This window comes from Lonchura striata, chromosome 3, assembly GCF_050655825.1.
Source record: "Lonchura striata isolate lonStrDom1 chromosome 3, ASM5065582v1, whole genome shotgun sequence".
Classification (NCBI taxonomy): Eukaryota; Metazoa; Chordata; class Aves; order Passeriformes; family Estrildidae; genus Lonchura; species Lonchura striata.
Genome location: NC_140705.1, coordinates 61,633,628 through 61,650,659, shown reverse-complemented (window position 1 = coordinate 61,650,659; position 17,032 = coordinate 61,633,628). Strand labels below are relative to the sequence as shown.

The window sequence follows — 17,032 nt, the reverse complement described above, 5'->3', positions numbered from 1 at the left end:
TTTTCCAGCTTGACTGCCAGGTTCTGGAATTGCAGTCACCCCTAATGCCTTCCGAGTAGGAAAGGAAGATGTAAGTTTCCAACGCCAGCAGATAAACGCTACGCATGTATCACTAATCTGGGCATGAATGGCAGATTGATTTCTTCCAGATGCTCTTGATTTACTGTGTACATCTCATACAGGTGGGTTCAATATGCCCGGGAGATAGTGAGCTCATGTACAGTGAGTGCAGTGCATTCTAGAAGCACAGACTTTGCTGTGCACATAAGGTGAATGCAATAATCTGCAGGTGTACAATGAACCCAGCAGCAAGAACTTGTGGGTTGGCATTGTCCAAGCCTGCACCATTGCCCAGGTGGATTTGGCTAAGCCAGTCCCAGCAGTTCTTGTGCCCATGTTCAGTGCCAGGAATTTACAATGAAAACAAGCCTATAGATTTGTTTTAAGGACAGAGAATGAAAATTGACCAGAATAAGTGAATATTAATGTTCAGTATAAAGTTCATGAAAAATTTATCAATGTTTTCTTTTTTTTTTTTTCTTTTTTTTTTTTTTTATGGGGACTGTTTGCTTTTTACTGCCATTGCATGCTGATAACTTCGTTGAATGATTTGCTGTGCCAGGTCCTTTATTGCCCCATCCTTCCTAATCCTACCTATTCAGATCCATGGAGTACTGTGAAAATTTTGGATTTCTCTAATGACCTTTTGTTTTCCCCTTTCTATATTTTCAATGCTTTCCTGTCTACCTGTAGTGCAGTTCCATGTCCTACAGATTTCAATTGAGCAAAGCAACTCAGCATCATTAGCAAATGGTGCAAACTACCATCCTCCAAGAACGCTACCCAGGAGTGAGGTGTGGGCCAGCATTCTATGGGAGCAGCACTCTGCCTCGGACGCTTTAAAGTGGGTCAGAGCCGCGCACCTCCACCCCACCCATCTTGTGTCCCTAGTGTGCTTCAAAGGTGCTTCAGAGGAAACTGACACACTTTAAATGCCTCGGAGTCTGTGCCAGCAGCTCTGGGACACAATGGGACAGGTTTTTTTTCTTAAGGCGAGCAGGTGGGCTTATGCGCGTTTCCCCTGCAGTGCGCAGTGTGGTGGGCGTGCAGGGTGTGCTTGTCCCCGGGGCCCTGCTGCCACCGGGGTGCTGCGAGGTGCTGCACGCTCAGGGCGCTGTGAGCGGCAAGGGCAGTGCCCCCAGCACGGAATCTTCTCTGAGGCTGCCCATGTCCTTTGGCTTTGGGCTTGCGGCTGCATCTCCTGAGGGGTCCCTGGGGACTGCACGCCCCCGGCCCAGCCCCCGAACAGTGAGCCGGGTGGCTGCACGGCCGTGCCAGCCTGGAAGGTGCCGTGCGGTGCCGCCCGCGGAGCGCCTTTCCCGGGCGGGGGTGGGCATCCCTCTCCCCAGAGCGGCGCGCCGGTCCCAGCAGCCGCTCCTGGCGAGGGGCTCGGCCCCGGTGGCGGCGGCGGGCCGGGCCCGTCCTGCCCCGGAGCGCGGCGGGCCGGGCCAGCCCGCGGGGCCGCGCCGGGGCCGCCACCTGACTGCGGGACGCGGGGAGCGGGCGGGGCGGCCCCTGCCCTCCGCGGGGGCGGCTTCCCTCACGCCGAAGTTTCCCCGACTGGTGCAAAGAGAGAGGCAGGTCCCGCCGCGGCGGGGTGGGAGAAGCATCGCGGCGGAGGAGGGGCGGATCGGCGCGGGCGTGGAAGAGAGGTGGGCAAGGAGCGATGACCTTTGCGGGGAGCCGGCGAGGGAGCGGGCCAGAGGCAGAGCGAGCGGCAGCGCGGGGGGATGCTTGCTGAGACCCGGAGGAGAGCCGCCCCGTAATGTCACCATGTAAGTCTCTTCTCCGAGCTCCGGGACGAGGGCTGCGGCTGCCCGGGGCGCTGGGGCAGCGCCGATAGCCCCGCGGGCTGCATCGAGGGGCCAGGAGCCCGGGCAGGGCTTCCCCGCCACCCACGGTAGGGGGTGAGTAATGTCAGCGCTGAGCCGTGCAGCTAGGTAGGGCTGAAGGAATGGGGAAACGGGGAGGCTTCAGGCCGGGAGCTCGGAGGGCAGGGCTGGCAAGGCTCTGCCCCGTCCGGGCTCCGTGTCCGTCGGCGGCCGCCCGGCCGGCTCCCGGGCGGCCGCTGCCTTTCCAGGGCGCCCTAACACCGTCCTTAGCGCCGGTCTGGTGGATTTCCCCGTGCTTGCGGACTAGCAGCCAAACACTTGGCCCCGCTGGCCGCCTGCCCTGAGCGGCGGTGCCCCCGCATCCTCCCGGCCCCGGCCCCTCGGCTCGGGGCCGCGGCCGCTCACGTCGAGGAGCCCTGGCACCACGGGCAGCCTTCCAGGTGAAGTGCCAGCGCAATTAGGGAAAAAGCAGGGGAGAGGGAGGGCAGGGCGGGCTTCACAAAGCATTCGCATCCCCGGCGCGACTCGGCAGCGCACGGAGCGGGGGCAGCGCCGGGCTCCGCCACTCTCGGCGGGCGAGGGGCGGGCGGGGGCTCCCCCTCCTGCCGGACAGTGCCCCGGCCTCCGCACGCCTTCCCGGGGATATTTCTCCTCTACCGGCTGTCACTCGCCGAAGGTAAGGCGAGATACTGAGGTCTGGGGCTCGGCGTTCCCTCGGTGCGTTCACAGCCAGGAAGCGAGAACCTGGGGATGGAGTCAGTACAAGTGAAAAGAGCAGGGGGTTCTCACACTGCGCCGTCAAGTTATGGCAGAAATCAGGCTTTCCTAAGGATTTAGTGTTGCGGTGCTACCGGATTGGAAACAGCCAGCCCATTTGTTGCCTGCAACTGGGAAAAGTTCCCTTTGAAAGGAAAGCCAAGGGACTTAGATGGATCTGATAGGGCTGATACTTTTTAAATTAAAAGGCAGTGTCTCTTTTGATGAGCATGAGGGTGTTTTCAAAGCTGGCTGTAAGAATAATTAGGAACAAGTAGTGCTTAACAAAATGAAAGTTTTAAGGGGTATTGTGTAATTAGTCTTTCAAGACATTCATGTACAGTTTAAAGCAATAGTTTCAAAGTTAAAATCAACTTCTCTATTAATCTTGGGGAACTAAACTGTGAGTTACAATCATCTTTCACTTGCAGTTCAACTTGGGAGTGATTAAGAATAAAATATTTTTGTTTACAATCTGTGTGAAAAAAAATATGAAATTGATGTTATCCTTCTTTTAATTTTAAAGTGTCAGCAACATTTTTCCTTAATAGCTTTAGACATGTCAAAGACAAAAAAAGTCATGTCAGCATGCCTGAGGCAGAATTCACATCCTACTCCAGGGAATTTTGACAAAGTTTTGAACACAGAAGATGGTGTATTCAAATTTGTATTGCATGTTTTGGGATGGTACGATCTACAAATGAAATACTCCAGCATTATTCACATTTTATGTATGTTGTCCTGCAGAACTGTAAATTCCCTAAAAGGCAATGCTATTTTGTCTGCTAGCTGGCTGCTGACATGTAGAATAAAAGATTTAGTAGCTGGATGTAGCAAAATTCCCAGTAATTCCATCTTGAACTGTGTCAAGTTACTACCCATTTAGGGTTTAGATAATTTACATGTCTATTTTTCTCTTCTGAAATGAATTGTGAATAAGCTCATTGTCTCCCTATGTTATAGGAAATGAAAGTAGCTGTGGACTAGACTGTACTGAATTGGTATCTGGAGTGCATAGATGGTCATGTCACACAGTGTCTGTACTGGGAAATGCAAATCCATAGGAAAATTAGTACTTCAGACTTCAAAAGAATCAGACTCCACAGAAGGCCAAAACCCTCAAAACCCCCCCAAAAAGTTAAGAGGGATTGCTGGTTTTAGACTGTATCCACATGTAGTATACTCCTACCATAGGTGTCCTAATAATTCCCACATATGTTGGGTGAAACGTTTTTGTTCTGTGACAATCTAGAGTGATTTCTTCAGAGCTGCTAGTCTGTTACCAGCTGGTGACAAAGCAGGGTTTTTTCCTTTAAACTGATACAAAATAGAGAAGAACTATGTTCAGCAATGTTTGTGTAACCAAACACAAAGACTGAAATAATCCATCTCTTCTGAGACCTTTTTTACAGATCCATCTCTTTGTTACAGGGTCCATCCCTTTGCTTACCTAAACTCCTGGTATGTTTTACTATATTGCTGTTCTGATATCCATCCCCTGTGCTGTTAATGAATATTAAATGATAGAACATATCTTTATAATTGTATTTAAAATAAGAACACAAGACCAAAGAGGTCTCTTGGGCCATCAAATCAGTGCTGTCAGGAGGCCATATAAGCTATATGTGAGGGGGCCTTGATAAGCATAAACAATCTAAGAACTGTTTGCTGATTTTTCTGTTGAATTATTCATATGCTGTTTGTATTTACTTCTAGATGTTGATTAACACTAGTAAAAAGAACCTTAAAATAAATATGGTGGCTACTAAGAGATGAATAACATCTGCAACTAAGTTGTGTTTTTTAAAGCCTGGGAAGTATTTATCAGTTATTACAACACCTTATCATAATTGTCTGAAATGTCAAATTATAAAAATATCAGGGATGGATTTTGTTGTGGAAAAAGCCTTTTTGTTGGCAATTATCTGACTTCCATCCCTGACAACTTCTTGTGTGAACAGGAGTGTTACACATCACAGTGTAAGGCTGTGAGAAATCAGCTTTCTGAATTTTCACTTTTTGGCTCTGCAAGATCCTAGGAACATATAAATAACTGATTTCCTCACTAATTTATAGCACTCAGCTAGTGGTTATGCTTTGTAAAACAGTTTTTCAGCAATCCTCTCCAAAAGAAACAGATCTGACTCATGGTACGCATGTTAGTGGTGTGTTTTGGTAGTGTGTGCTTCTGTGTTCATTTTTGTCAGAGTTTGATAAACCTTTTTCTTGTCAACCGAGACAACATGGTATAAAGAGAATTGTTTTATCCTTCAATGGTGGAGAAGTGGAGAAGACAGTTTGATATTTTTTATATATTTGTTTTGTTTATTTATTTTGGTGGAGAACTGTATATTTTTTAATAGCAATTATCTACCTTTTTACTCTGGGGAAAATTATTTATAGCTATGCCTTTCTGCCTTATTGTTTGCACTTATTTATCCTCTGCCCTGTTGTTGCTTATCCATGTTCTTGAAATCTTTCTTGACTAGCACTTTTTACATGGGTGAGGGTGAGGAAACAGACTATAAACTATCACTCTGGAGTACCACAGAGTACTGGCTTGTAAGCATTACCGCAGTGCAAGTAAACAGTAACAAATAGAAATTGGCCAAATTAAATACCTCTTTCAGACTAACATAGAATTTCACGTTTTTTCAAAAAGGCACTAGAGGAAATGTGGCTGGATATATTCACACCAGTAAGTAGCAGAAGCTTGTAGTGTTATTTTTCCCTGAGTATCTTAAATATGGTGTTTTGGATTCTCCAGTTACTAAATGAGCAAAACCTTTGTCTGAGCTCACAAAGATGTCAAAAGTGATGATACAGACCATTTATCAGTTTGATGGAAATCAACACATAATTATTCTGAATTAATAAATAATTTTTTGTTTCCTAGTCTGATAACCGTTAAATGTGCTTGCTCAAAACAAACCAGCAACAAAAACCAGTAATGCAACTTGCTTCTACAGGTTTGTGTTGCTAGATTAAGCAGCAGGATGCCATGTATCTCATTAGTACCTGCAAACTCTTCTGTAGGAACAGGAAAATTCTTTTGTACCTCTGGTGTGTCATGCTGTTAGCCCAAACATTTCCTTTTTCCCACTCTGTGAGTATATATGTATGCCCTATATGTTTGAGTGTGTGTGTAACTGTTTTGATGTCTTCAAAGAACTTCTTTTAAATTCAATTTTCTAAATCAATATTAAAGTTATTGTGGATTTATGAATTACATACATTGAAAAGTAACAGTTCCAAAACCTCATCTTTCTGTTGTCTGAGATTTTAATAGGGATTTCTGGATCACTAAGTGGAAGGACAATAATTCTATTGTTTGATAATCCAGTTATTTTGTATGTCTGGCTTAATCAAAGAGATTTTTGTACTTCGGAGCCCCATGTTTTCTGAGCTTGTCTTCAACACTTGTTAAGTTTGACTTTACAGTATCTCAGAAAAAATAAATCTGCTTCAGATTCCTAATTTGATACAAATACCCACAAAGAACTGAACTACTTTTGTAATCGGATACCTGTGCTGTGTAACAGTGCACTCAAGGGAAGCCTAACTGATCGCAGCAGTCTGCTGAAGTGTCATTTACCTGGGCCCATTGGCATCTAGCCCACAGGAGTGCTTTGATGAATTACTACTTTTAAAGCTGAAATATTACTTGTTCCTTTACAGTGGTTTATCTTGCTGCATTGGTTTCCACTTTGGCAATAAACAGAATCTTACACTGGAAAGGTTTTATATTTGCGCTCAGCTGGTGCTGGTGTGTTCACAACAATATATGTGAGGAAAAAGGAAGAGTTTTGTCTTTATCTTCCTCAGTATAGGTAGATAATATCTTACTGAACAAAAGCCATTTATCATCACCAAATAGGAGAAGAAAGTTGGTCAAAATAATGCATGTTTTATTTCGTTACTTTTTACTTCCTTTTGCTTTCTGCTAACTTGCTGAATAAAATGAGATGTGAATGTAGTAGAGCACCATTCATTTTGGATGCATGGTTAAAGGTATGAAGAAGTTTATTAAGAGTTTTGCTTCCTGCTCTGCCCACAATGGAGGAAGCATTTTGGTTTAGCCGTTAAATATCCTCTAGGCTGCAAGGGAAAGGCAACTTTAACTTCAAGCTATAATTGGTAGAGACTTTTCTATAATTGCATTTAATTTATTAAATAATCAAGGTGTCCCTGACTCCTCTGGCAGCACAGGTGAGCTCCTAGATTTTGGCAAGGAAGGTTTCAGGATTTTCATAAAAGTTGTCAGCAGAAAATATCATAGTTGTCAAAACATTAGAACTGAAAAATGGAAAGCTTTGTTAAGGGCAGAGGCAAATTATCATCTACCATATTTATTTTGTTAATAACAAATATATATTATGTATAAATAAATAGAATAAATGTGTTAATATGTGTAAAATTTCATATTTCAAAAAATACATTTCATATATTTTTAAAAAATCACCTTTACTCCTATACCTTAACTCTTTCAGACGGTGCTTCTTATTTCTTTTACTAAAATACCACCCACATATATCTGCTTAGAAGCCCAGTGCTGACCAATCTTCCATTTTGCTGTCTGTTGAGAATAAGACAACATAATTTCTGACCCTTTTTAGCAGACTTTTGTCTCTATTTAAGCAATATTGGGGCAATCCATAATTTTCACTACTTTATTTACTGCAAGTTACTAGTTTGACTAACAACAAAGTCTACTTCATTTTAGTGTCTTATAAATCTCCCTGAATTCTTGTTTGCTTTTCTTTTTTCCCACAGGATGTCCCATGTAAGTGAAATGTGGTGCTATCACTGGAAATGGAAGCTGCAGCGCTGTCTCTGCTTGCTTACCACATATATTATATGCATGCAGCAAGCAGGTAAGTCAGCAATTTATCTTCTTGCATAAATAAATGATCTGGGAACCAAAGTTTTAATGACCAAGGATTATGCTTATGTATGGCTGAATTCTGTACAATATAACACTTTGATGAAAGTGATGCATTATGATCACTATGTGTGATTTTATAGTTTGGGTCTTGTGTTGCTACTGCTGAATTTTCTTCTTGCCATTTTTTACAGTTTTTCTGTTATTAATTGTTACTATTTTCTTTCCTTTGAATTTTTTCTTTGAATTCTTTAATTTTATTCTTTCTTTATGTTTACCTTGTTATTGCCTGCCTCTTTTGAAATTCTTCTGGTTGTTGAAATTCCGTGGGCAATCATGTAGTTCTTCCATTTTCCACAGTACTATTTGTGCCTGCAGATTTTGTATTTAATAACCCTTCACTGCACTTCAAAGTGGTAAAATACCTGGAGTGTGCTTATTATTTTAGAAAGCCTGTATGACTCAAATAATAGAAACATTCTTCAGCAAAGTACATGCAAGTTATATGTAAGATAACTCTACACTGTAAAGAACTATCAGTTTAAACTTGACATCATCTTGATCTGTACACTTCAGCACAGAATAATGTAACATTCTGACTGTTTTCTTTAAACTTATGAATGAGAGATTTCATTTAGTAAATGTCCTAACCACTGAAGTGCAAAGTATTTTAGGAGATCCAGCTGCTTTGCTGGAAAAAAGATGTCTGGAGTTTATTCTGGAGCATATGAAAATTTTGGAGCAGCTTGTGGTGCCCAGCTAATTCTGTATCAGATGGGTAGTTTTGCTTTGGCAGGCTTGCCATTTGGAAAAAAAGATTGTTTATATATATAGAAAGGGCTTCTAACTTCTTTGGTAATGTTTTTCCATTTTATAAAAGTGCTTTTTTTGAATTTTTAAAACCTACACTTTTTTTTAAGAGACAAAACAATGTTGTCGCTGTGCAGTAGCACTTTCCATATTCATGTCACTTTAATAGGTGTTTTCCATTTCTGTTAAACTGTAGCCAGAAATGCATTTGGGATCTGCTCTCACCTGTGGCTCCATTGACTGATTGATTTTTTGTCCCCATGATCCTGGTCCATACTTGATCTTGGACCATGCCGCTGCCATTCTTAGCACAAAGTAAATCAGCTAAACCTCCTCTAATTTACATCTGCTCTGTGCTTTACCTGGTGACTAGAACACCAGGATGCCAAATTTATTATCCTTTGCTAATTCCTCTTCATAACAGATAACTGATAACTGAAAGTGCAGGTGACACAGCAACCTAAGCCCCATGGGCCAGAAGGTTCCAGTCAGTATGCTGTGAGGACAGGGAAAGCCAACACAAACTCACCCGTGCATTCAGGTAATTGCACCTTGGCTAGCTGTGCTGGTGCTGAACAAGTAAGGTCAAAAACCCTGTGCCAAACTCCAAGATACACTTCTATAAAATCATATATGCCCCTGGCTAACTTCTTCAGCAATAAAATGATTGGTGCCATTGGATTGGTAAAAGCAGCCTAAGTGTTCCAGCCTCAAGTGTGTCTCTGTGGGGGCTTTTCCTTTCTTGCCTCCATAGGAGTAGATTTGAAATCTTCTAAACTTGTAATAAATGGAAAATATATTTCCCTGTCTGCCTGAATGATAAGTAGACAAATAAGGTACTTTGGAAATGCCCAGGTTCAATACAAAGATATTTGCTGTTCAGTAGTGAAGGAGATGATAGGTAGTCTGCTGTTAATAATTGACTGAAATGAAAATGAGACATTTACCTTTACAGGAACCTGTCATTTGGCAGTGCTTGCCTGTAGACCCTCAGGGTTCATATTTCTTTTTATGTTGATGTAAAAGCATAGGTTATGCTGCAAAATGGAGTCTTTTTATCTGCCTTTTCTAATAGGGCAAGACAGACAAAGCAGGAAACACTGCTGCTCCTGCATTTTTTATTTCATGTTCTTAAAAGGTATTGGTCACTTTGGCTGTGGATTCATATGGTATTCATAATCTCTCTGGCAGCTTAAGCTTGATTGAATTTACAGTAGAAATCTCATAAAAGCCTGACATTCATCCAGATTCTCTAGTGAGCTGTAAGCTTAGAAAGCTATTGGTGCTTATTAAGCTTTGCCCAGAGGAGGTTACATACAAGCAAGCGATTAAGATCATCAGGTCCAGGTTATATGGATTATTTAAAGATAAAGATATCAGTCACACTGTGACATGAAAAAATGCAAAAGTAATAATTTTTTAGTTTGGTTTGAGTAAAACTGCAGTACTGGGCCTGCTTTCACAAGCAAAGCTTAGGAGAGGGGTCACAGAGCAGAAATCTTAGAACAGGAGTGAGATGGTCTGCGGAAAGAATATTCAGCCACAGATTGGTAAGGTACTGACAAGCAGGTGCACAAGTGGAGTGAAATCCAAAACTAAAAGTCTGATACCTCAAAGGAATCAATGGATGGATTGTGACACTTGAAACGGAAAGAAATTATTAAGAGGTAAAAAACGATAAAAATGTAGTGTGTACTTTAGTTAAGATCTCAGCAGTCATAAGGGTTTGGGCACACTGGCTTCAGGCCATGTGTTGTGGGTCAGGGGTAGGTTACTGCACAGCTCAGTTAGTGACTTGTCAGAGTCCCACTCCTATCTGGGGTAGATGTCCCTGATGGTCTTATGTGGCTCATTTAGCTGTGCCTCAATTTCCCTGTGATGAGTGTGTCTGGCCTCCCTTGTAAAAAGCTTGCCTATCTTCCAGTGAAAGTGCTGCATGGGAGCTGAGATGTTAGAATGGGTGTGTTTTAAACAGAATTAGTTAAATCTGCTTTTATAGGAGACTCAGATATTCCTAACTTTTTGTTTGTATGTACATTTCATTTGTTTCAGAAAGCCCAGGAGAGAACAAATAGAGTGAACAGAGTTCTAGAAAATGTAACTAATGAAGGCAGACAGAAAGAACTAAAATTTTTTGGTCTATAATAGACAAAAGGGGGAATGCATAAGAACTGAGAATATTTAAGGAGGTAGGTGCATTGGGAAGGGATAGACTGATATTTACAAGTTGAAAGGTCAAAAAGAAATGGGCTTAAATTACAGGAAGATAAATGAGGGGAGGACATCTCATCAAAAGGTTTAGGTAGCAGTGAGATAGATGTCAAGAAAGACTGGAAAATCTCAGTTCCTGGGAATATAGTAATATCTACCAGAAACTGCTTAAATCTACAGTCCTCTTTCCCTGGAGCTGAGAAATACATTATATAACTTCCAAACTTTCCTAATATCTATAGTTCCTTCTTAATCATTATCCTGTAGAATCTATTTTGATTAAAATCTGGGACATTAGAAGACCCACTGGAAATCAGAAGACCCACTGGAAATCGCACATCTTGGAATATGACAGCGCTTTTGCTTTGCCTAAAAAATTGATTTTGTGTTTGTCCTGTCACAATTTCAATTTATCTGGCATAAAGAAGCAGCAGTTCGGTATGGAAAGGAAAAATCAGTTGCTTCAGGCGTGTGTAACCTCACAAAAACATTCAATTTAGTCCCCACCTTGCTTTTTTGCTTTTCTGCTGTCATAATAAAATGTCTATTGTTTCAATATTGTGCTGTCTTTTGGAGTTGTCTGTGCTCCCTGTGGTAACTCAGGAGCAGAGCTGGAGTTTTCTCAGTGACTTTAAGTGCAGATTGCAGTTAGCATAATTATTTTCCAGTCTAATTATCAATTGTCTTGTCAGCACTGGACTTTCAGAGTTTTGAACACTTGAACATTTGAGGAGATGGCAACATCCTCATAAGAGTTTTCACCTTCTTATGTCATTAGTAGACTTATAATTACATAAGAGTAATTAAATATTTTAAGTTTTGACTGCTGTGCAACCATATTTAGTTTTATTCAGAATGTGAAAAATATTTATTTTAATAAAGCCATAAGGGCACCTGTAATTATTACTACACTATTTCTGCATTATGCTCCATGTTGATGTTCTCACAAAATTACTGTAGCTGTAGCTAATGCCAGAATGAACCTTTGTCCTTTTGGTCATCCATCAGTAAAGTGCACTGGTGTCTGTAGTCACATTCCATGTCTTTAGAGCAGTTTAATCAATTCTCCAGATTTCACCAAAGTGTATATTTCAATTCTGTTACAGCCCCTGAAATCTTAATTTTAGTGTTGATTCAAAGCAAAATTTTGTGCTGTATTTAATTCATCAAGAAAAAAATAATCAGAAGGCAGGTCCTTCACCCACGTCTGATGATGATCCACAATATAAGATCATCTTTGTTATGCTCCTTAATTGTGTTGTGTAGATAAGGGAGGGATTAACGTCCTCCCTTGTTTATGGGAGTATATCAGGGTGAATCTGTGGGTTCAGAAGCCCAATAAGAGATGGGAAGTCAGCATGGTAGGAAGTATTGCTCATGCCACCAGCGCTAGCAGCAAGAGTTAGTGACATAGTGAAAATGGATTGGACTTTATCTGGCACAGCCACGTCAGGAAGTGTGGGTTTCCTCCACAGATCTCAAGCTGCCTACGCCAGACAGGGGCCAAAGATCCTATCACTGGGCAAGTGGTGAAATGAATGTCAGCACATTCCCTTATCTTCCTCCTTCTTACCATGTGCAGAGCAAGAACCCAAGTGCCAAGGCATTAACCCAGCCAGTCGGCACAATCCTCTCGTACAGCAGGGGGTGGTTTTATGAGGTTGTTATTGGTGCTTTGTCCAACTCCTCTCATGGCATCCCAGGGGTGGGAGTGGGTGTGCATTTATTGCTGAGCAGGGTAAATGTGACTGATAGTTCTGTCCCTGACTCAGTCATGGAAATTCTTATTTCTGAAAGTTATGGAAAACATCAAGAAATTTAAAAAGTTTGGAAAAAATATTCAGTCTGGCAGTGTTTCCTTACAGAGGCATACATAAATCATGAGTAACTGAGAGATTAGTCAGAAGGAATTTATGTATTTAATGAATTGCTCCAAGTTTTTTTTATTCTTTCCTCTTTGTCTGTCAGGTTGTTGTTTTTTTAATGTATATTTTAATTTAGCTTAAACAAAACATAAGCTATCTCTTCTATGTTCTGTTTGATATCTAAAGTTTTGCTGGCTTGAGGCATGTGTTCAGAATTTCTGTTCATACAAATCTTTCAGAGAAAAAGCTGCTAGTCGGCTTTCTTGTATTTTCCCTAGTTGCCAGTTTGTTAATATAAAAGTAAATTACTGTTAAAATGAATTTCACAGGAACCTACCTTTCATTCCCTCTGTTTACTTTTTTTAGCTATAATCTTTTTATGGTGTTTATAATTCTTTTCCCTTCCTTAAATGTTTCAACCTCTTTGCATTAACCATGACAATACTGCCTTAAAAGCACAGTGATTTTTTTCCCCCTTTTCTGATATGTCCTTGCAGACAAACTGATATGGAATGTGCTCAGGCATTTCTAAGCTGGATATGACCTCATTGTACAGGGTCTCTGCACTCCTTTATTGGAACAAAGGTTAAATAATGTGCCTTCTATAAAGAGTGTGCCTTCTATAAAGAGTATACCTTCAAAAAAAGAACAACCTGTCAGAGAAGGCCCAATCTTTACAACCTACAGTATTTTAGAATCTCTTTGTAAATTATTTTTACCTCATTTTATCTGTTTACTGTTAGAAATTAAAAAAAACATAGCCAAGACAAGCTTGAATATTTGTCAATACTATTTATCACAACACATAATAAAAGTACTTACCTTAGCAGTATATCCGAAAATAGACTCAAATGACTTGTGGTCATCTGGACTGTGCTTTAGCAAAGGCTGCCCTGATAGAGGTTATCATATGAAAAAATTAGTTTTTGATTGTATGTGTCAGCTTCTCTCAATAAAGTGAAAGAAAATTTTAGAACAAAATGTGGTTTTTTCTTACTAAAAAACGGAGACTTTGCAAATGACACTTTTTTCTCCTGTGGATTACTAATGTGAGAAGCATTGTATGGTGAAGTGAAGGTTTTAACTAGAAATAGAAGTTTCCAGGTAAAAGTTCCTAACATACAAGTCTAGCAATTTTTGATGTGCATTTCAATAGGTATCACAATTAATACTGAGTAATTACAATTATTGATTTCATATCCTAGTTGATGTTTTAGAAGTGAGTAATTACCACTGTAAAGTTAGCATTTCTCAATTAATCAGAAGGGCTGATCTTGCAGATTTTAGATGCCTATTTTAATGTCCATGATTACTTTTGCTGGGACATAGTATTTGTTTACTTAGTGGGATTGCTTAAGCTTTTTGCACAAGGTGTAGCATGTAATGCTTGCCAAATCACGGCCTCAGTTATCACTTTGTGATAAAGAAATGTTAGAATTTACATTTTCACACAACCACAACACAGAGATGTCTGAGATAGATATACAATAGTAAAATGAAAAAAAAATACTACATTTATTTTTGAAAAATTAGGGAAAAAAAGTGAGGGAATTGTGACTGTGTATGAAAAACATCTGATTATATTATTCACAGCTACTCTTTCTGAATTTCTTTCTCTCATCATGGAAGAGAAAAGTATCTCTGCTGTGGGATGAAAATAAAGTATTTTAGCTATAGACTGTGAACAGTTTCTACAAAGTTAACAAAAATATTAAAGTAATAGTGATAAGTTACATTGGAGAAGTACATCCCTTGCTGTGATATCTTGAACCAAACTACTTTTCCTGCCCTAGATGTGATAATACGATTTATTTTAATAAAGCCATGAGGACATTTATAATTCTATCAGCATGCAGATCAAAGGAAAGGAGAGTTTCCAGAAGCTCCTCTTGTTTTGTCTGGGTTCAGTGCTTGTTGGTCTGCTCAGTTCCTGTAAATGACAGACTAAGCTCTAACTCTTGCTTCAGTACAGGAAAATTAAGTGCATAATTCAGAGTTAGAAGTCTGCCTATGTAGTCTGGCCTCCAAATGTCTTTGACACAAGTTAATTTTAATTGCCATCTCTGAAAAGATCAAGCCACTTTACGCTCTAAACCCTACTCTAGTCCTGTATTTTTGGTACCACTATGAATTTGTGCTTGTCTTTTATGATCTTTCATGTTGTAGGTTTTGTAGAGGTTTTTTGTTTATTTTTTCCCCCTATTCTCTGGGGCTACAGCTGCTTGAGCAGTATGTTGACTGTTTTCAATTTGTTATTTGGAAACGATTTTGCTAATTGTTGTCAAGATTTCAGCTCCCAAAGATACTTACCAATTCCCATTCTGTGAATTTTCTTTTCAGAAATTTCTGAACATATTTTCAGTTATTTACTGTTTTGTCCAAATTCCAGTGTAAAAAATAGTCAAAACTGACAATAGAGGCCATCACAGTGGTATCTCAGATTGCATAATCCTCTAAAACTACAGATGTATTAATTAAGATGTTAAGACAGTTAATATTGTATCGAAGTGTCAGTATGACATATTTTTGAGAAATTAATGTTTGAAAAGTTCTTGTAGACTGAAAAAGTATGTATTGGAAAATAATTTACTCAAAAAGTGACAAAAAGTTCCTATTTTTGAAACCATTTTTCTTCTGGATATACCCAAAGCAGTCCAACTGACTCCTAAAACAGTTTTTTCCAAAGCTGAGTGTCTGCAAGAGCTTGCAGGGTAGATCCGTGAACACAGGGTAGATCCATGAAAAGATGTTCACACAGCTAATTTAATTTTTGAAAGCATAAAATGCAATCAGATTTTTTCCTAGTTCCAGCTTTTTTCAGTGATGAATATGCTCCTTAATGGGTGTCAGACAGAAAGCTGCAACTCCCTGTCTCAAACAGAGTTTGTTTTGTTCAGATGCATGCTCTGGCTTCTCAGAGCTCTTTTAATTAAGAACTGTGCAGTGACAAATCCATACTATGAAACTCAAGGCATTTTTTAATCAGAACTTGCTTTTTAGGTGGAGAGAAAGACCTCATGGTTGAAGTTATCACAGAGTCATTTGTACAAGTGACCCAGTCCTCTGTGACTTTTTTTAAGTGTGAGGGCAACTGGTTTTTCTCATTATCTTGAATTTACAGGAAAAGTCTATAAATGGGTTTAAATTTTGAATATTTTTTTCTTCTTCTGATTCTGTCTAAATATCTTCCATATCCAAAGTATGATATTCACATATTATACTGCATTTTATAGAAACTAAAAGTATACAAAAAATCCTGAAATCACTTGTTTGATGAGTTGTTAAAATTACAAAAAGGAACAGTAGTGTTTATTTTGTAATGAAATCTAAAATAACAGAGAGATTTTATTCTGGGTGTGGGTGCCCACCTATCCAATGATTTGAATAGCAAATCACCCATATAATGTTAACTTATCTTAGGTTTTAACTTTGAGTTAAAGAATCGTTATATTTCATGTATATATGTAATATACACATAAAAATAAAAACTACATCATTTGTACAATGGGTTAGAAGTTGTGGGGTTTTAAAAAAAATTGTTTGACCGATAAAGGTGCTTAAAGGAAGCGTAACAATACCAACAATGGGCCTCCTCCCTCACATGGGGTAATCCTGGTGCATCAGATGTGCACTAGCTGCTCTGGTTACAGTTTATTATGTAACTGGTTTATAAAGTGTGGGGCTTTTTTTTTCTTTGGCCAGTCAGATTTTGGCCTTATACCATTTCCGTGATGTCTAGTGTTTTGGTCGTTTTTTGAATTGGCTGTGCTTCTGCTAAAATCTTGCCACTGGAACTGGCAAAGGCATTGTATACAGAAATGCTGCCAGTCAGGCCTTCCCTCTATCTCTGCATATGAGGAATTGCTCCACTATTAAGTGATTATTTCACTGCTATACAAGTGAATTGTATTCAACCCTTCTTCATTCCTGAAAGGTCTCTGTGGAACTCAAAAAGGCAGAAGTAGCACTCGTAGAATAGTAAATCAAAAGATACTACTGAGGATTAAAAAGGCAAACATCTTTCTATGTATACACTCCCTCTCTCTAATAAAATATACATATATTTTTTATGTGGGTAATAACAAATGTTAAGTTTCTAAGTCTCTGACCAAGATCTAGTTACCTGCAAGTAATATCTGGCATAGTTGTCTTTAGTTTTGGGTGGGTGTTTTTCCTTATTTATTGGCAATGTTGATGTGTGTGATATAAGTATTCTGTTGTACACAACTCCTGTGCTTACTGACTCCTTTGGCTATTACTTTCAACAAAAGTATTTGATGTTGTTCTTTTTTTTTAGAGCTTAACAAAATTGAATTACTGGCGATTTAATCATAGAATCAATAACTGAACTCAAGATCTTAGGAAAAAAATGCTTGGCTTCATAAATCTTTTCTGAATAGCACATCATAGCAATGGAATGTAGCAGATGCCAGAAATGTAGCTGAGAAGAGTCCAGTTTTTAAAGCTATTGTTTTCAAAACATTTATCTTGCCTTATCATCCTAATAATTTTTCTGGTGTAATAAATACTTTGAATCTGAAGGAGAAAATTACAAGATTAATTTAAATTTTTTGCCATACTCTCTTAAAAGCATTAATTTTCTTAAATAAGTATTC

At 39.7% G+C, this 17,032-nt stretch overlaps 1 protein-coding gene and 1 long non-coding RNA gene across 7 annotated transcripts in view; both read left to right on the top strand.

Moving 5' to 3' along the window:
- LOC146767919 (uncharacterized) overlaps positions 1 to 1,407 on the top strand; it is a 33,427-nt gene extending 32,020 nt beyond the window's left edge. The window contains exon 3 of the long non-coding RNA XR_014953789.1: positions 9 to 1,407. This is a non-coding gene — a long non-coding RNA (uncharacterized LOC146767919). The remainder of the gene's footprint in view (positions 1 to 8) is intronic.
- Positions 1,408 to 1,645: 238 nt separating this feature from the next.
- ADGRG6 (adhesion G protein-coupled receptor G6) overlaps positions 1,646 to 17,032 on the top strand; it is a 109,639-nt gene continuing 94,252 nt past the window's right edge. Inside the window, exons 1-2 of one of the 6 annotated variants that reach the window (XM_085575289.1) lie at positions 1,646 to 1,835; positions 7,422 to 7,522. In XM_085575289.1, coding sequence (XP_085431415.1) covers positions 1,834 to 1,835; positions 7,422 to 7,522 — 103 coding nt within the window. In that variant the 5' untranslated portion in view covers positions 1,646 to 1,833. Of the gene's footprint in view, positions 1,836 to 2,181; positions 2,333 to 2,414; positions 2,569 to 7,421; positions 7,523 to 17,032 lie in introns of those variants that run through there. The other 5 variants (XM_085575290.1, XM_085575287.1, XM_085575288.1 and 2 more) reach the window with 5 other exon arrangements.